Raw genomic sequence first — 15,379 nt, forward strand, 5'->3', positions numbered from 1 at the left:
CAGCCCAAACAATATATTCATATTTTACCACTTGTGTGTACTCAAAGCGTTTGAAGGACGTCATGTTAGAATACTTGTTAGCCAAGGAAGATTTGTTTTCCCCACCTAGAGGCACTTGTTTTCCAGTCTGTGCATCATTTCATCCATCTGTCAGTTCATCCTTCTGTACTTTTGTTAGTCTGTCAGTTCCGCTACAGGTTAAAGTTTTTGGTCATGATAGTTTTTGATGAAGTTGAAGTCCATTCAACTTGAAAAACTGAGTACACATGTTCCTCATGATATGAATTTCTGTGTCCATACTTAAATATGAGGATCGGAAAAAGTTATGTTCTACTATGTTCTACTTTCTGTTTTAAAACTTTTGGAATTAATTTGCTTTGTTGTAATGAAACATACCTTAAAAATGTGATGTTTTAAATATTAATCTTATATAGCGGATGTGGTCGAGTGGTCTAGAGCGCTTGACATGAGGCTAAGCGATTGGTGCTGTAGTGTATCAAAGGTGTGAGTTCGAATCCCGCTGAGGGACTAACAAAAAATTGTCAGTAGAAAATCTAACTCTAACACTGTTTGGAGTAATTTTCAGATTTGAGCATTATATATATATATATATATATTATGATATTATGCATGTGTTATGCTCAAAGAGACTTGCTGACGACGACTTGTAAGATAGAAATAAAAAAAAAATTGTTTTGCTTTTTTTTCTGAAAAAGAAAAAAATATATTGATTTACTGATACTGCTTACTATTTAATACCAATAGAATTACAGAAAACTATATTTACACAAGCCATCTGAAGGTTAAAAGGTTTACGGCAAAAAACAATGTTTGTGAAAGATTGTCAAGCCTTGTACACTTTAAAATCAATACACTTTTCCGTAGGGACCATTAAAATGAAGTTTTCAGTGGTCCCATGTAAACTCTTAATTAATGTTTTATAAAATGACTTCAATATTGATAAAAAATAAAATGAAAAATCAGGTAACTATGTATTATGGCATGTTATATTGTTATGAACATGGTTGGTTTCAAGAGAAATGAAAATTCTCTTTAAAGCATGTTGTAATTAAAAGCATAAACAAATAAAGTCAATCAGCTTTTATTTGATTGCTAAGGATATGGAATATCTGTCCTGAAATTGCTTTCAGTTGAATGGATTATTCCATCTGTTGGGAATAATTAGAAGAATAGATTTATTTAAGCCTGTAATTTTACCTTAACTTAGAAGCAATTGACCTTTTGGCCACATCTGACCTTCAAGTGATATAAATAAAAAAAAAAATAAAGAGATGTGATATGATTGATTGCCTATGAAACAACTATCCACCAGAGTTCAGAAGACAAAGATAAAAATCAATTAATGGTCACAATACAGCCTTAAACAATGAGAAAAAAGAAACCATGCTGTTACTCATTGCTTGCTAGAAAAAGGCCCAGCCATGAAAAATGTAAAACAATTAAAATGAGAAAATTTAAACATTAAAATATATATAGAAATGATAAAATTTATATAGAAGTTATACACGTTCAAGCAAACTGTATCATATCATATTGATACTTACCGGATACTGTACATGTGAATTCATTTATTTTCGTGGGTACCAATTTTTGGGGATAAGGGGAAATTTTATTTTCATGAATACTTGATTTCATGGTTTTGCCAAAGTCTGCATACATTTCTATATAAAATTTGTAATTCGTTTGACATTTGAATTTGTGTTTCCCAGTTACCAGTAACCATGAAATCCACGAAAATTGGTAACCAATGAATAAAAATGAATCTACAGTAATATTCAGAATATTGGTAGCAATTGGCATGGACTGACAGCAACAGAATAGCTGGCAGTGGCGGATCCAGAACTTTTCCTAAGGGGGGCCGCTCCAGTCATGCTTCAATGATTCCCTATATAATCAACCAAATTTTTCCCACGAAAGGGGGGGGGGGGGCCTGGCCCCCCAGGGCCCCCCTGGATCCACCTATGGCTGGGGTGTACATGTACACATAAGAGATTATTATTTGTGTTTAGTACTTTTATTTACTTTATTACAGGAAGTGCATTTGCCTATGAGGATGAAGAATCATCAAGTGACAGCGATGATGAGATGCAAAACAAGTTTCATAAGGCACATAGTATAAAACGGTCAGACACACTGCATAGTATTAAAAGTGGCAAAAGTGGTAAAGGTGGCAGGCGACGTAGTAGTCGTAAAGGTGGGTAGTAATATTTACCCTCACCATGTGGGTCCCATCATTTAACTGATTAAGGGGCATTTGCTTGTGCTTTTTAACAGCATTGTTTCTCAGCCATTTTGTTGACTGATCTTTATCTGATTGTGTTAAAGATGCCCATCATGGCAATAGACCTATTTTGATGACACATTAGAGCCTCTTTATGGGAGTTATTGTATTTTTACCATATTTTGACTATAATACCACAATGACTCATTATTACACACAGTTTTTAAAATACCTCAGATATACAGGGCGAAAGGCATTTAACTGACAGTACAGCAATTTTATTTCCATAGGGATAAATCCATTAGAAAAGTGAAAGAATTGGACTTAAAATGTCAAAATTATTGCGTTGATTTGAAGTCATGTAATTACATTAACATATATCTGTATTATAGAATGTACTTTATAATATCAGTGAGTAGTGAATCAGAGTTAACATAATCTTATTAAATATAGAGACATCAACAATCGAAATTAATTTGAAGTAATGAATTTTAGCAAAATGGCAGACAATATTACATCATATCCTGATTCGTAGTTCTCTCAGTAGTCAGTTCATCAGTATTTTTAAAGCAGTCTAAAGCTAGTTCCCTGTTATATAAAGACTTTATACTACATTTTACCTCTTGATACATAGTTCTATCAGTTCATGCAATTTAAAAGCAGTTCGGTTTCTAACTTTTTTGTTATATAAAGTCATTTTATTGCACCACATGTCTTATCGGGGCCTTTTATAGCTGACTATGCAGTATGGGCTTTGCTCATTGTTGAAGGCAGTACAGTGACCTATAGTTGTTATGTCTGTGTCATTTTGGTCTCTTGTGAACAGTTGTCTCATTGGCAATCATACCACATCTTCTTTTTTATATGATTCATAGTTATATCGTCGCTGTTATGCAAAAACCTTGTATCTCAATTTTTTGCGGAAATCTTTTTATCGAAGATTTAGAATTAAATATGTATGTTCCACTGTATGCGAGAATATCTGATCTTCTAACCAATCATTAACCCGAATTCTGACATGTGACGAAAAAGTGTAGTCGGATTGGTGGGAAATTTTGTTGTGCGAAAATATCGTATCTCAAAAGAAAAACACTTTGCACGGCAGCTGACATTATCACAGGTACAGTTTTATCAATTTTAGGTTCTCAAAGCTAATATATTAGCTTAAAAATAATGAAAATACAATATAGGTGCAGAAATATTTGCTCGTCTTGGTAATTGACTGGTTAGAAGATCAGATATTTTCGCATACAGCGGAACATACATATTAAATTCTAAATAATCGATAAAAAGATTTCAGTTTTTACTGCCTGGTGTAAAATTATCAAAACCTTAGATACGAGGTTTTTGCATAACAGCGACGATATCAGTTCCTGTATTTTAAAACTCCATCTGGTTCCCTGTACAAAGACTCATTGAACTAGTTTGAAGTTCAATAATGGCGATTTTGACTTTTACCGTTCAGGAGTTAAGGTTCTTGAAAGATTGAAAAATTGAGTTTCCAGTCGTGTCCGTGCATTTACGCATGAACTGTTCTATCTAAGCTTCCCAAAATTTAATATGTTGTTACTGATAACAAAATGGAGGTCAAGTTCAATAATAGCGATTTTGACTTTTACCGTTCAGGAGTTAAGGTTCTTGAAAGATTGAAAAATGGAGTTTCCAGTTGTGTCTGTGCATTTACGCATGAACTTTTCTACCTAAGCTTCCCAAATTTTAATATGTTGTTACTGATGACAAAATGGAGGTCAAGTTCAATAATGACGATTTTGACTTTTACCGTTCAGGAGTTATGGTTCTTGAAAGATTGAAAAATGGTATTTCCAGTTGTGTCCGTGCATTTACGCATGAACTGTTTTACCAAAGCTTCCCAAATTTTAATATGTTGTTACTGATGACAAAATAGAGGTCAAGTTCAATAATAACGATTTTGACTTTTACCGTTCAGGAGTTATGGTTCTTGAAAGATTGAAAAATGGTGTTTCCAGTCGTGTCCGTGCATTTTCTCATGAACCATTCAACCACAGCTTTTGAAATTTTTATATGTTGTTACTGATGGCAAATTAGAGGTCAAGTTTAATAATGACGATGGTTCTTGAAAGATTGTGAAATGGTGTTTCCATTCACGTTGTTGCATTTACTCATGAACCATTCAATCTAAGCTTTTCAAATTTTAAGATGTTGATACTGATGACAAAATGGAGGTCAAATTTGATATTGACGATTTTCACTTTCACCATTCATCAGTAATGGTTCTTGTGATATTGCCAGGACACAAATAAATATTAATAAATCCGGTTTGCTGTCGTTGTGACAGCCTCTTGTATTAACTTTATTAAAAACCCTAACTGGGCTTAATACAGACAAGCTGGGCATTAATACAGGGCCATTACAGAAAAACAGGGCCATTACAGAAATAACAGGGTCATTACAGAAAAACAGGGCCATTAGTCATTGTACTGATAAATAATGCAGGAACTTATAGAGTAGAATTTATTAAATCTTAAATATTTTGAAGTCTTAGATATCATAAAAGCATGCAACTTTTAATCTTTTCCTACACCTTTCCAGAAAGCATTAGAAATAACAGAATTTGATGAAATGTCAAAAATGGTAGTAAACTATAATTAACAAAATTCATTTCTTCAGTTTTAACAGAATTGTATTGGCCATAAATCCTTGGAGAAATATTAATAGAATTTAGATTTCAGCTCTTGGGAATCCTGAGATATAATACATCATACAATGACTGTAGTTAAATACTTAAAAATTGCAGTTTTAAGCGAACTAAAGTCAGAGGAGGACTGGCTTAATGGACCAATATGAGCTTGCTCACCACTTGGCATTTATTGTCCAGCGTAAACCTTAAATAGTTCTACTCTGTGAAATTGTTAGGTAGATGGAAACTAAACTTAATCACAATAATCCTGGCTCACACTCAACAGCAAGCTATAAAGAGTCCAAAAAACCATTCAAACAGGAAAACCAACAGTCTAATCTATATAATCTAAATAAAAAAAAGACAAACACTTATAAAACACATCAACAAATGACAACCACTGGACATCAGATTCCAGACTAAGTTGTACACTCTAATAGTACATTATTGGTATAAAGATTGTTTCATTTTATGCATTAAAGCCAGCTAGTGGTCAAAAACCGACGGTAGTGCAACTTAAATTTTGTTTTATATTACAGCAGATACTCTTGTCAGTAGCCAGGATTCCTTAGCTGATCCTCAGTTAGACTCTAGTGATACAGAGGTTGTAGACAAAAGAAAAGACGCGACTGGGAATGCCGTTGCAGATGATACAAGCTCACAACAACAGTTAATATTTGACAATAAAGCATACCAGACTGAGCCAACTCCATCGTTATCTGGAAGTGAATTTACTACAGATTTACAGGACACCACTTCACAGGATGCTGATGTATGTATTATTATTCCTAGCTGTTAACTTATGCAAAAATAACTATGCTAAGGCAGAGGTTTATCAGTGGCAAATTCAGAACTTTTTATAAAAGGGGGGAGGGACCCACTTACTGCCATAAGAGGGGACACACTACAGTTATGCTTCAGTGATTCACTAAATTATCAACCAAACTTTTCCCCTGGATCCGTCTATGTTTATACATTCCTTTTAGAACACCAATGAACTGCCTACTTTTTCAAAGCTGCAGTATTTAGACATAGGAAGATGTGCTATGAGTGCCAATTAGACAACTCTCCATCCAAATCACAATTTATAAAAGTAAACCATGATAGGTCGAGGTATGGTCTTCAACACAGATCCTTGGCACTACACAGCCAGCTTATAAAGGGACCCAAAAAATAACTAGTGTAAAACCATTCAAACGGGAAAACTATTGAATGGTATAGTCTTTTTAAAAAATAAAATGAATGGTATAAAGTTGATGCAGTGTCATAAACTATTTTCATTGCACCAAATTTTGATGATTTGCTTCTCAGATAATATGCCAAATCAATCATATACAGACTGTGAATAAAAAAAAACACACAACTATACATTATATAACACACAAGTATGAAATAGGTTTAACATCAAAATGAAAAGTTGTACATGTATCATAATGACATTTTATAAAAAAATATATGTATATATATTGCTGTGAAGGTTATAAAATTTTGAAATGTGTTCTGAAAACAAAGTTTAAAATGTGTTTGTTAGTTAGGGAAAATTCTGTGTAAAACATTGAAAACATGATATGAATAAAAGATAACCTTGGTTATGCTTTACATTACCACTATTCTTATTTCCCTTCAGCAACATTAATTGAGTAATGACTAGAAAAAAATATTTAAATTACCAGTATGAATTAAAAGTCTCTTGTCAGAACACAAAGCAACAATTTAAAAGTCTCTTGTCAGAACACAAAGCAACAATTAAAAGTCATTGAAAATCACTTTGAACAAATTATTTATAAACTGTCCTTATGATAGATGTTTTGTTATTAAACTCAATCTTATTATGCATCTTGCCTAGAAGGTTGGTAGATTTGTTATTCAACATTCTCAAAATTGCTTTGTTGCTATGTTGTTTTTTCCCTTGTATGGCAGCATGAATTCTAAAGCATCTTCACTGCTAAACACTCCAAGTAAACAAATCTTATGATGTAATAAACTGCTAATTGGAGTACTGCCAGTTGAACATGACATTATGATGATTTTCCATGAAAAATTAATGGTCTTATTGTTTTTGCGTAATTAACAAAAACTTAGTACCTTTCTAGGCTAAATACTGTAATATTTCATCAGATTTTCTTCCCTTTAAGCAACAAGTTTTGCTAGCTAATCTTCTGTGATGCTATTTTTACTTGTTTGAAATATTGTATTTGTCAACTCCTGTCCCCTCTCCCAAATAATATTGTATTTGTCAACTCCTGTCCCCTCTCCCAAATAATTGTATTTGTCAACTCCTGTCCCCTCTCCCAAATAATATTGTATTTGTCAACTCCTGTCCCCTCTCCCAAATAAAACACCTACAAACATACACCTGATATTATTAGAATTATTTACGGTACCAATATCATATTACATTCCCGTCATTGAAGGATGTACATGTACAATAACCACCAGAGATGGGTCCGATTACTTTCAATGTAATTGATTAAATTACAATTACTTAGTCATTTGTACGATTAAATTAAATTAATGATTACATCATTTCTGAAAGTATCTGATTAAATTAATGATTACATTGGCAAAGTAATCATGATTACATCTGATTACAATGAATTTAAAAACAAAACATTTTGAATGATATGGATGAATAAACGTTTAATATAACTATAGCATTTTTGAGAACGTATTTTATTTGGTTCAATTATAAAATGATAACTTCAAATTAAACGTCATCTATTTAAATAAACATCAAATTTCACTACATATATATTCATTACACTTTATCACCAAAGATCTCTAAATTATTTTGAATTAAATTTAATAAAGATATATCATAATCAAGAGTTTTTTTGTTTGTCTTCTGACCTCTTTCATAATTTATATGTATTCCAAGTTGCAGTTTATGGAAGTTTAAATATGGATGAAATAAAGTTACATTTGTACCAGTTAAAACTAGGTTAAATTTTAATAGAAATGTTTAATCAAATTGTAAACAATATGTATTAAAGTACTAAAAACCATTGCATTTTACACGTCCAGTCCAAATACAAAAAAAAGTTTAAACAACATATTTGTCCAACTTATAATTTAGTTTGTGCTAATTAGATAATTTTTCATATCTGATTTATCTTTTATCATATATATTTCCCTACAGCTATACTCAATAGGTAATTGCAATAAAAACAAACCTTAATTAGTCTCCTACCTGTCAATTCAAAGTTGACAAAAATCACAAAAATTAACAAAAGATTATAATTCAGGGTTAAAGAAAAGTATTACTTGAATATATAACAGTTATTATCAAATATTAATATGAAGATCATTATAAAACAATGAATATACATGTATGTACAATATCTTTTACCAAGATAAAAGGTATATAATTGTATTATATGTCTCTGCTTAGGCTAATGATGACTTTTCAATACTGTAACAGTTTATTTTTTACTGAAGTAGACAAGCTTAAAGTAACCAAACCATTTTAGTATGTTGAAAATTTATCAAATATGAACAAAGAGGTTCATTTAATGACCAAAAACACAATTTTAGATTTTTTTCATTGTAATCAGAATGTAATCAAAAAGTAATCATGATTACAGGGTATTTTGAAAAGTAATTTATTAAATTAAATTACATGTAATCAGATTTTTGGCTGATTAATGATTACACTGATTACTTGAAAAATTGTAATCAATTACAGCTGATTAACGATTACAATTACAATTACCCCAAGTCTGATAACCACAAGCTATTACATTCTAGTCATGTAGTCTTTGGAAGACAGTTGTCTCATTTTCAATCACATCACATCTCGTCTTTTCATACACTTGATAAGACATCTCTCAGTGTTTAAAAAAGCAATTTTGTTGTACTTTTATCAAAGTGAAATTTGTTATTCTAGTTGTATTATACATGTTAGTGCAACAGCTATTAGAGTATGTGTCACAATAATTACACTAATTGGTATCGATTAATTAATTAGTGATCTGTACGATGAGGTCAATCAACAAATTGTTAAATGTCAATATTACAGTCTGCAATACCATTGTGAAGGATTTATAAACATTTATATGAAAATGTCTTGTAATATAATGGAATTTAGGACAAAACATGGAAAAAAAGCAATACTAATCATAGGAATATAAAATTGCTGTTGCAAAATATCAAATCCATATGGCAGTCAGCTATGTAAGTTAATTAATTGGTTGATGGCGAAAGATTTTTTTTTTATTTCTTTATCACAGGAACTAGCATTTAGATGACTAATATGTTACACATTGTATTCAAATGATACAGGAAGTCTTCTTTGCATTTATGCTATGCTCCAGTTTTATTTTAACAAAAACAAAATGTTCAGAAATTATTGCATGCATTCATTTCTGCTACTGTTTATCAACATGTATGTCAATTAATGTAATTTCATACAATGCAGTTTACAAATAAAGTGATCAGATTATAAAAATTCATAATTTTTTTATTTGAACAAAACAACACTTTCAGAAATTATTGCATGTATTAATTTCTGCTACTGTTTACCAACATGTATGTCAATTAATGTAATTTCATAAAATGCAGTATACAAATAATGCGATCAGATTGAGAAATGCAAGTTTTAATTAATGCATTGCTAATCCTAGAGCATTATACGTAGAGATCAACACTTCGGAATTCCCTGTAGGAAAAAAAAATCTATAAAAGTTCTGTTGTTACAGTAATTATTTCTTTTAATCAGTCATTCATTTTGCTTGTTGATACTGGACTCCAGGCTATTATTCCTATTAAGAACTTGACATATCGTATGGAAACTTGTCTGTTAATAGATCTCCTTTAGTTTTTGTGTCCATGTCCTTGACGTAGAACACATATCTATTTAAATGTAGCATTTTCTTTTTCCTTATTGGTTTTGATAATAGACTAAGACTCTTGATTTCAAGCTTTACATATGGTAGAAACTTGTCTATTTATGGAGACCTCTAAATGTTGTTTGATGTTAGGTTGCTCTCTGATCTTTTTTAAGTCACCATATTCGTTTATCCATTGGATAGTAGGCCAATTTAGTTGTTAGTGCTAGACCCTTTGATGTAAAGCTTGAAATATTCTATAAATACTTTGTGTATTTATGGAGACCTCTAAATGTCTTTTGATATTTTATGTTGTTTGGTTGCTGTCTTATGACATTTAACATGTATCTATTTTAATTTTGCATATTTTTTACAATACCAGGAACATTTATTTGATGTCAGTGACCTTCAGAAAGAACCACCTCTAATATCAAAATGTGGCAGCATAGAGATGACCTTTTCCTACGACCCCAAACGTGGCAGAATGGCAATAACTGTACACCAAGCTCAGGAAATTCCTAGTGTTGAACGTGGTGGTGCAAGCCATGCTCAAGTTAGGATCGTATTACTGCCTACCAAGAAACAGAAGTTTAAAACCAAAGTCAAATCTGGACAGAATCCTGTGTACCAAGAGAGTTTTGTCTTTAGTAAAATACCACAAGGTAATGTTATGACATTGTTTTATTCTTTCAAGTAGTATTAGATTTATAGTTCTTAAACTAAGAGCATATAGTTTGGGTGGTGGTCAGATGTTAAATATCATATGACAAGCTCTAGATGTCTTTCTAAATAATTTGTATTGTTTAGTTCCTAAGCCTGTGATTTTTGGTTTACTGGTATATAAAATAAGAAGATGTGGTATGATTGCCAATGAGATTCCTCTCCAGAAGAGACAATACACAGAAATAACAGCTATAGGGCACTATAAGGCTTCAACAATGAATAAAACCTTACTGCATAGTCAGCTAAAAGCCCTGAAATGACAAATGTAAAACAGTTAAAAAAAAGAAAACTAACGGTCTGGTTTATGTACAAATTAATGAACAAAAAACAAATTTATACAGTGTACATTAACAAAAATGTAAAGATTTAATCATGCTTTTAAATTGTTTCGAAAAGTTGGACAATGAGTATCTATTCTTTTCCTTCAAATCTAAAGAAAATACTAAAAGGTTCCTGATGTTGAAGGGACTTAATTCTTGAAAGATAAATGTCAAAACTGACAAAAACTTGTCCACTTTCTATTTATGGTCATTAATTTATTTTATTACTTAAAAAAATCAACAACAACAATCTTATTGATGTTTTCATTATAAGGTTTTATTGCCAGAATTTTGTATCCCATTTATTTGTCAAACAGTACCATGTACTTAATTTGATATCTGGAAACCTAAAAATATTCAAATTAGAAAGGGAAACAAATCTGATGTTGTAACTGTAAAATTTTACAAAGACATATTTTTTTAGTCCCTGAAATTGTTTAAAACTTGAAAAAAGTGTGATTGGTGGTTTCTAGTACTTGTTTCTCACATCGGCACACCAAATTGTGACATCATATAAATCTTGAAGATCCTTGTATACATAGACTCTTGGAATAAGAAGAAGTTTTAAAATGTTTAACCTTCTTATCATTGTATTTCAGAGGAAGTCCATAGTATGGGAATACGTATTCGTCTATATGGTGTAGAGAGGATGAGGAGAGAGAGAATGATAGGAGAAAGTATTATAGGATTTGCCTCATTGAATCTTGATAGTGCTTCCACTCATTTTGTCATTCTTGAACCAAGGAGTAACCTTAGTGTAAGTTAGAGATTGATAAGAAGATTTTTTTCACTACATATTACAAGTACAGGTATTAGATTTTAAACTTCAAAGTTTATATTTTAGTTACAAATTATAAGTAAGGTGCATAGCCATGATGTTGACAGTTTCAGACAAAAATAATGTAAATGTTGTTTTTTAACACCTTGAGATACAGAAATCTACCATAGGTTAATTTCAAGGAAAAATAAAAAAATTTGATAGTCAGTTTTCTTAGCATAGCGTTAGAAATTGTAACATTTAGACAAGTTGATAGTTGCTATTGAAACTGTACAGTGGTATGTAAAAAAATCCAATTATCAAAAACATAAGATACCCTAAAGCATGCAGCATTAAGGAGTGAAAGCAAAAGCTTGCTGGCTCCATCTCCGAATTATTTTTCTGGATAAGTTGACATGTCTTCCTGTTGACTGTTACCTTGTAAACTAGCATGTTAAAAATCTGGCTCAGCATGTAAGTCTAGTACAAAGCAACGTTATATATTCATGTCACATTAAAATGTTCTCATCCTGAATTGCATATTTATTTCCTCCTGGACGTTAAACATCCATGTATCTTCATTTTCATAATTTGGCTGAAAATTTCAGTCTTGACTAAATTATTTGTGAATATATCTGTAAAATATAAAAACCTTTATGGTTTTTTTTTTAGGGTGGAGAGTCTCAATTTGATGTATCCAGTCTTTCAAGAAGTGACAGTGCATCTTCTACCCAGTCCATGCAGCATGGTGGCATGCCAGAATTGTTGTTGGGTCTTGGTTACAATGGAACAACTGGTCGATTGACTGTTGAAGTCATCAAAGGAAGTAACTTCAGAAACATGGCCATGAACAGGGCACCAGGTAAACTTTCTATACACTAAATTCAAAGCTAATATGTAATGTACTTTCAAAAGAAAGTATGTATTGGTCTTTAAAGAATTTTTTCAGAAACTTTTGAAACCTATAACATTTCATATCATTAATTTAATGCTACAATATGTCTTTGGTCAGTTGAAGCTTTTATTGTAGGGCTTTAATAACCTCTAGATAAGTTTCTGTTGATTAGTAATGTTAAAAGGTATAAGGTTAATTATCAAATATGAATTATCTCCCTTTAAGTGAGTCTTCTAGATATCATATTTACCATAGGCTTGCAGGGATTTATTTTAACAGTTTTAAATAATGGTTTTGATTCTTCCTCAACAGATACATTAATGAATATGAATGATATTGAGTTCAATGTTGTTGTCATAGTAATATAAATGTATTCTATTTGTTGATATTCCAGCTATCATAAAAATAAAAGGTTAAGTAAATGATTATTGGTGCTGTTAGGGAATTTTCCTTCTCTTACTAATAAAAAACACCTTGTTATATTTTATTTAATTTTGATTTGTTAGTTTCTTGTAGATTTAAAAAATTGATGCATTCATTCAGGTTGTAAATGTCAGCACACATGTAAAAATCATGGAAAATAACAAGGACTTGGAGTGCTTATAAATTTTGTTTATATGAAGATGTTGCATTAATTTTTGAATATTTTTTTTATATCTTTGCATGTTTTTTTAGAATTTCATGTAAAGAAAGGTTTTTGTCCTCTTGTTCAGTTAATTAATGAAACACTTGCATGGGGTAGTGAGTTTTTGATCATACCTTTTCTTAAAGTTCAATTCCACCGGGTGATTCATTTTTGCTAGCCAAGGGTTACAATCTAGTCCTTCCTCTCCACCCCTGGTGAATTAAGCTAGAATTCTTTAGACATAAGGTAATGATTTCTATTGGTAAAAGTCATAACTGGCTACATCCAATCAAAGCTCCTTCAAGATGAGCACATGTAAATGTAGAAATTGAAAGTAACAATTGTCACATTCTATTGAGCAACACATCTTTATCCCCAAAACATTGAACAATGTTTAGGGACAATTTAAAAGTTCTTAATCAACTAATTGAAGTTCCAGGTTATGCTTCTTGTACATTTGTTGGAATACAAAAGTATTTTTTTTTATTCCTGCTATACGAAATTTGTAAGTCACAACTATTTTGACATCTCCACACCGAAGAGAGTTCTAGTGCTGCCACTGGTAAAGAATGATGTACCCGTAGTCAGAATGGGTGTGACTTTATTCTACTTATAGATGGCACAGCATTATACTCACAAATGTTGGCTTAATCTGCCAAGTGTGGAGAGAAGGGAACTGGATTGTAACCCTTGGCTAGGGAAGATGCTGGTGAATTAGATTTGAGGCAAAAAAAAAACCACCAATAAACAACAAGTTTAAAAGCATAATTTTAAGACAGAACTTTAGATAAAACATAAATAAAATAAATATCTTTATTGCAGTTAACAACAAAGAATCATATTTTTCCAGTAAAAATATTCACAATTTTCACAATAGTTGTTGTCGAGCCTGCAACTTTTGTTGCAGAAAGCTCGACATAGGGATAGTGATCCGGCGGCGGCGTCAGTGTTAGCTCAGTTCTTTAAAGCTATTTATTTTAGAAGGTGGAAGACGTGGATGCTTCATATATTGTATATAGATGCCTCATGTTACAAAGTTTCCATCAGTCACATGTCCATTGTCCTTGACCTCATTTTCATGGTTCAGTGACCACTTGAAAAAAAAGTTCAGATTTTTTGTAATGTTAAATTCTCTCTTACTGTAAGTAATAGGAGAACTATATTTAGTATGTGCGTACTTTGCAAGGTCCTCATGCCCGTCAGACAGTTTTCACTTGACCTCGACCTCATTTCATGGATCAGTGAACAAGGTTAAGTTTTGGTGGTCAAGTCCATATCTCAGATACTATAAGCAATAGGTCTAGTATATTTGGTGTATGGAAGGACTGTAAGATGTACATGTCCAACTGGCAGGTGTCATCTGAACTTGACCTCATTTTCATGGTTCAGTGGTTATAGTTAAGTTTTTGTGTTTTGGTCTGTTTTTCTCATACTTTATGCAAAAGATTTACTATATTTGTTGTATGGAATGATTGTAAGATGTACATGTCTAGCGGGCAGATGTCATCTGACCTTGACCTCATTTTCATGGTTCAGTGGTTATAGTTAAGTTTTTGTGTTTTGGTCTGGTTTTCTCATACTTTATGCAATAGGTTTACTATATTTGTTGTATGGAATGATTGTAAGGTGTACATGTCTAGCGGGCAGATGTCATCTGACCTTGACCTCATTTTCATGGTTCAGTTGTCAAAGTTAAGTTTTTGAGTTTTGGTCTTTTTATCTTATACTATATGTCATAGGTCAAGTATATTTGGTGTATGGAAATATTTTATGATCTATATGTCAGTCGTGCAGGTTTTCTTTGACCTTGACCTGGTTTTCACGGTTCATTGCTCTGTGTTAAGTTTTTGAGTTTTGGTCTATTTTCTTAAACTATAAGCAATAGGTCAACTATATTTGTAGTATGGAAGCATTGTTAGCTGTACATGTCTGCCTGGCATATGGTTCAACTGACCTTGACCTCATTTTCATGGTTCATGTTAAGTTTATGTGACAGTCGTAATAAAGCTTTATATTTAGGAGTACCAACATAATATCAATGATTAGTAAAGAAGGCGAGACATTTCAGTGTGTGCACTCTTGTTTAAATAATACATGATTTCTAATTTCAGATACTTATGCCAAACTAACTTTAATGTCCCCCACTGGTCAGGAAATCACAAGAAGTAAGACATCTGTTAGAAGAGGACAGCCAAATCCATTGTTTAAGGAGACGTTCATGTTCCAAGTGGCATTGTTTCAGTTGGCTGAAGTGACCTTGATGGTTTCTGTGTATAACAAACGTAGTATGAAGAAAAAAGAAATGATTGGATGGTTTTCATTAGGTTTGTTT

At 31.8% G+C, this 15,379-nt stretch overlaps 1 protein-coding gene across 6 annotated transcripts in view; it reads left to right on the forward strand.

Annotated features, from left to right (window-relative positions):
* LOC139516555 (synaptotagmin-14-like) overlaps nucleotides 1-15,379 on the forward strand; it is a 32,314-nt gene that overhangs the window by 11,480 nt on the left and 5,455 nt on the right. For 2 of the 6 annotated variants that reach the window (XM_071306732.1, XM_071306729.1), the window contains 7 exons: nucleotides 2,054-2,215; nucleotides 5,441-5,673; nucleotides 10,110-10,389; nucleotides 11,370-11,527; nucleotides 12,200-12,389; nucleotides 12,817-12,834; nucleotides 15,159-15,371. In XM_071306732.1, the coding sequence (XP_071162833.1) occupies nucleotides 2,054-2,215; nucleotides 5,441-5,673; nucleotides 10,110-10,389; nucleotides 11,370-11,527; nucleotides 12,200-12,389; nucleotides 12,817-12,834; nucleotides 15,159-15,371 (1,254 nt within the window). The remainder of the gene's footprint in view (nucleotides 1-2,053; nucleotides 2,216-5,440; nucleotides 5,674-10,109; nucleotides 10,390-11,369; nucleotides 11,528-12,199; nucleotides 12,390-12,816; nucleotides 12,835-15,158; nucleotides 15,372-15,379) is intronic. The other 4 variants (XM_071306733.1, XM_071306731.1, XM_071306730.1 and 1 more) reach the window with 3 other exon arrangements.

The sequence above is a fragment of the Mytilus edulis genome, chromosome 3, assembly GCF_963676685.1.
Source record: "Mytilus edulis chromosome 3, xbMytEdul2.2, whole genome shotgun sequence".
Classification (NCBI taxonomy): domain Eukaryota; kingdom Metazoa; phylum Mollusca; class Bivalvia; order Mytilida; family Mytilidae; genus Mytilus; species Mytilus edulis.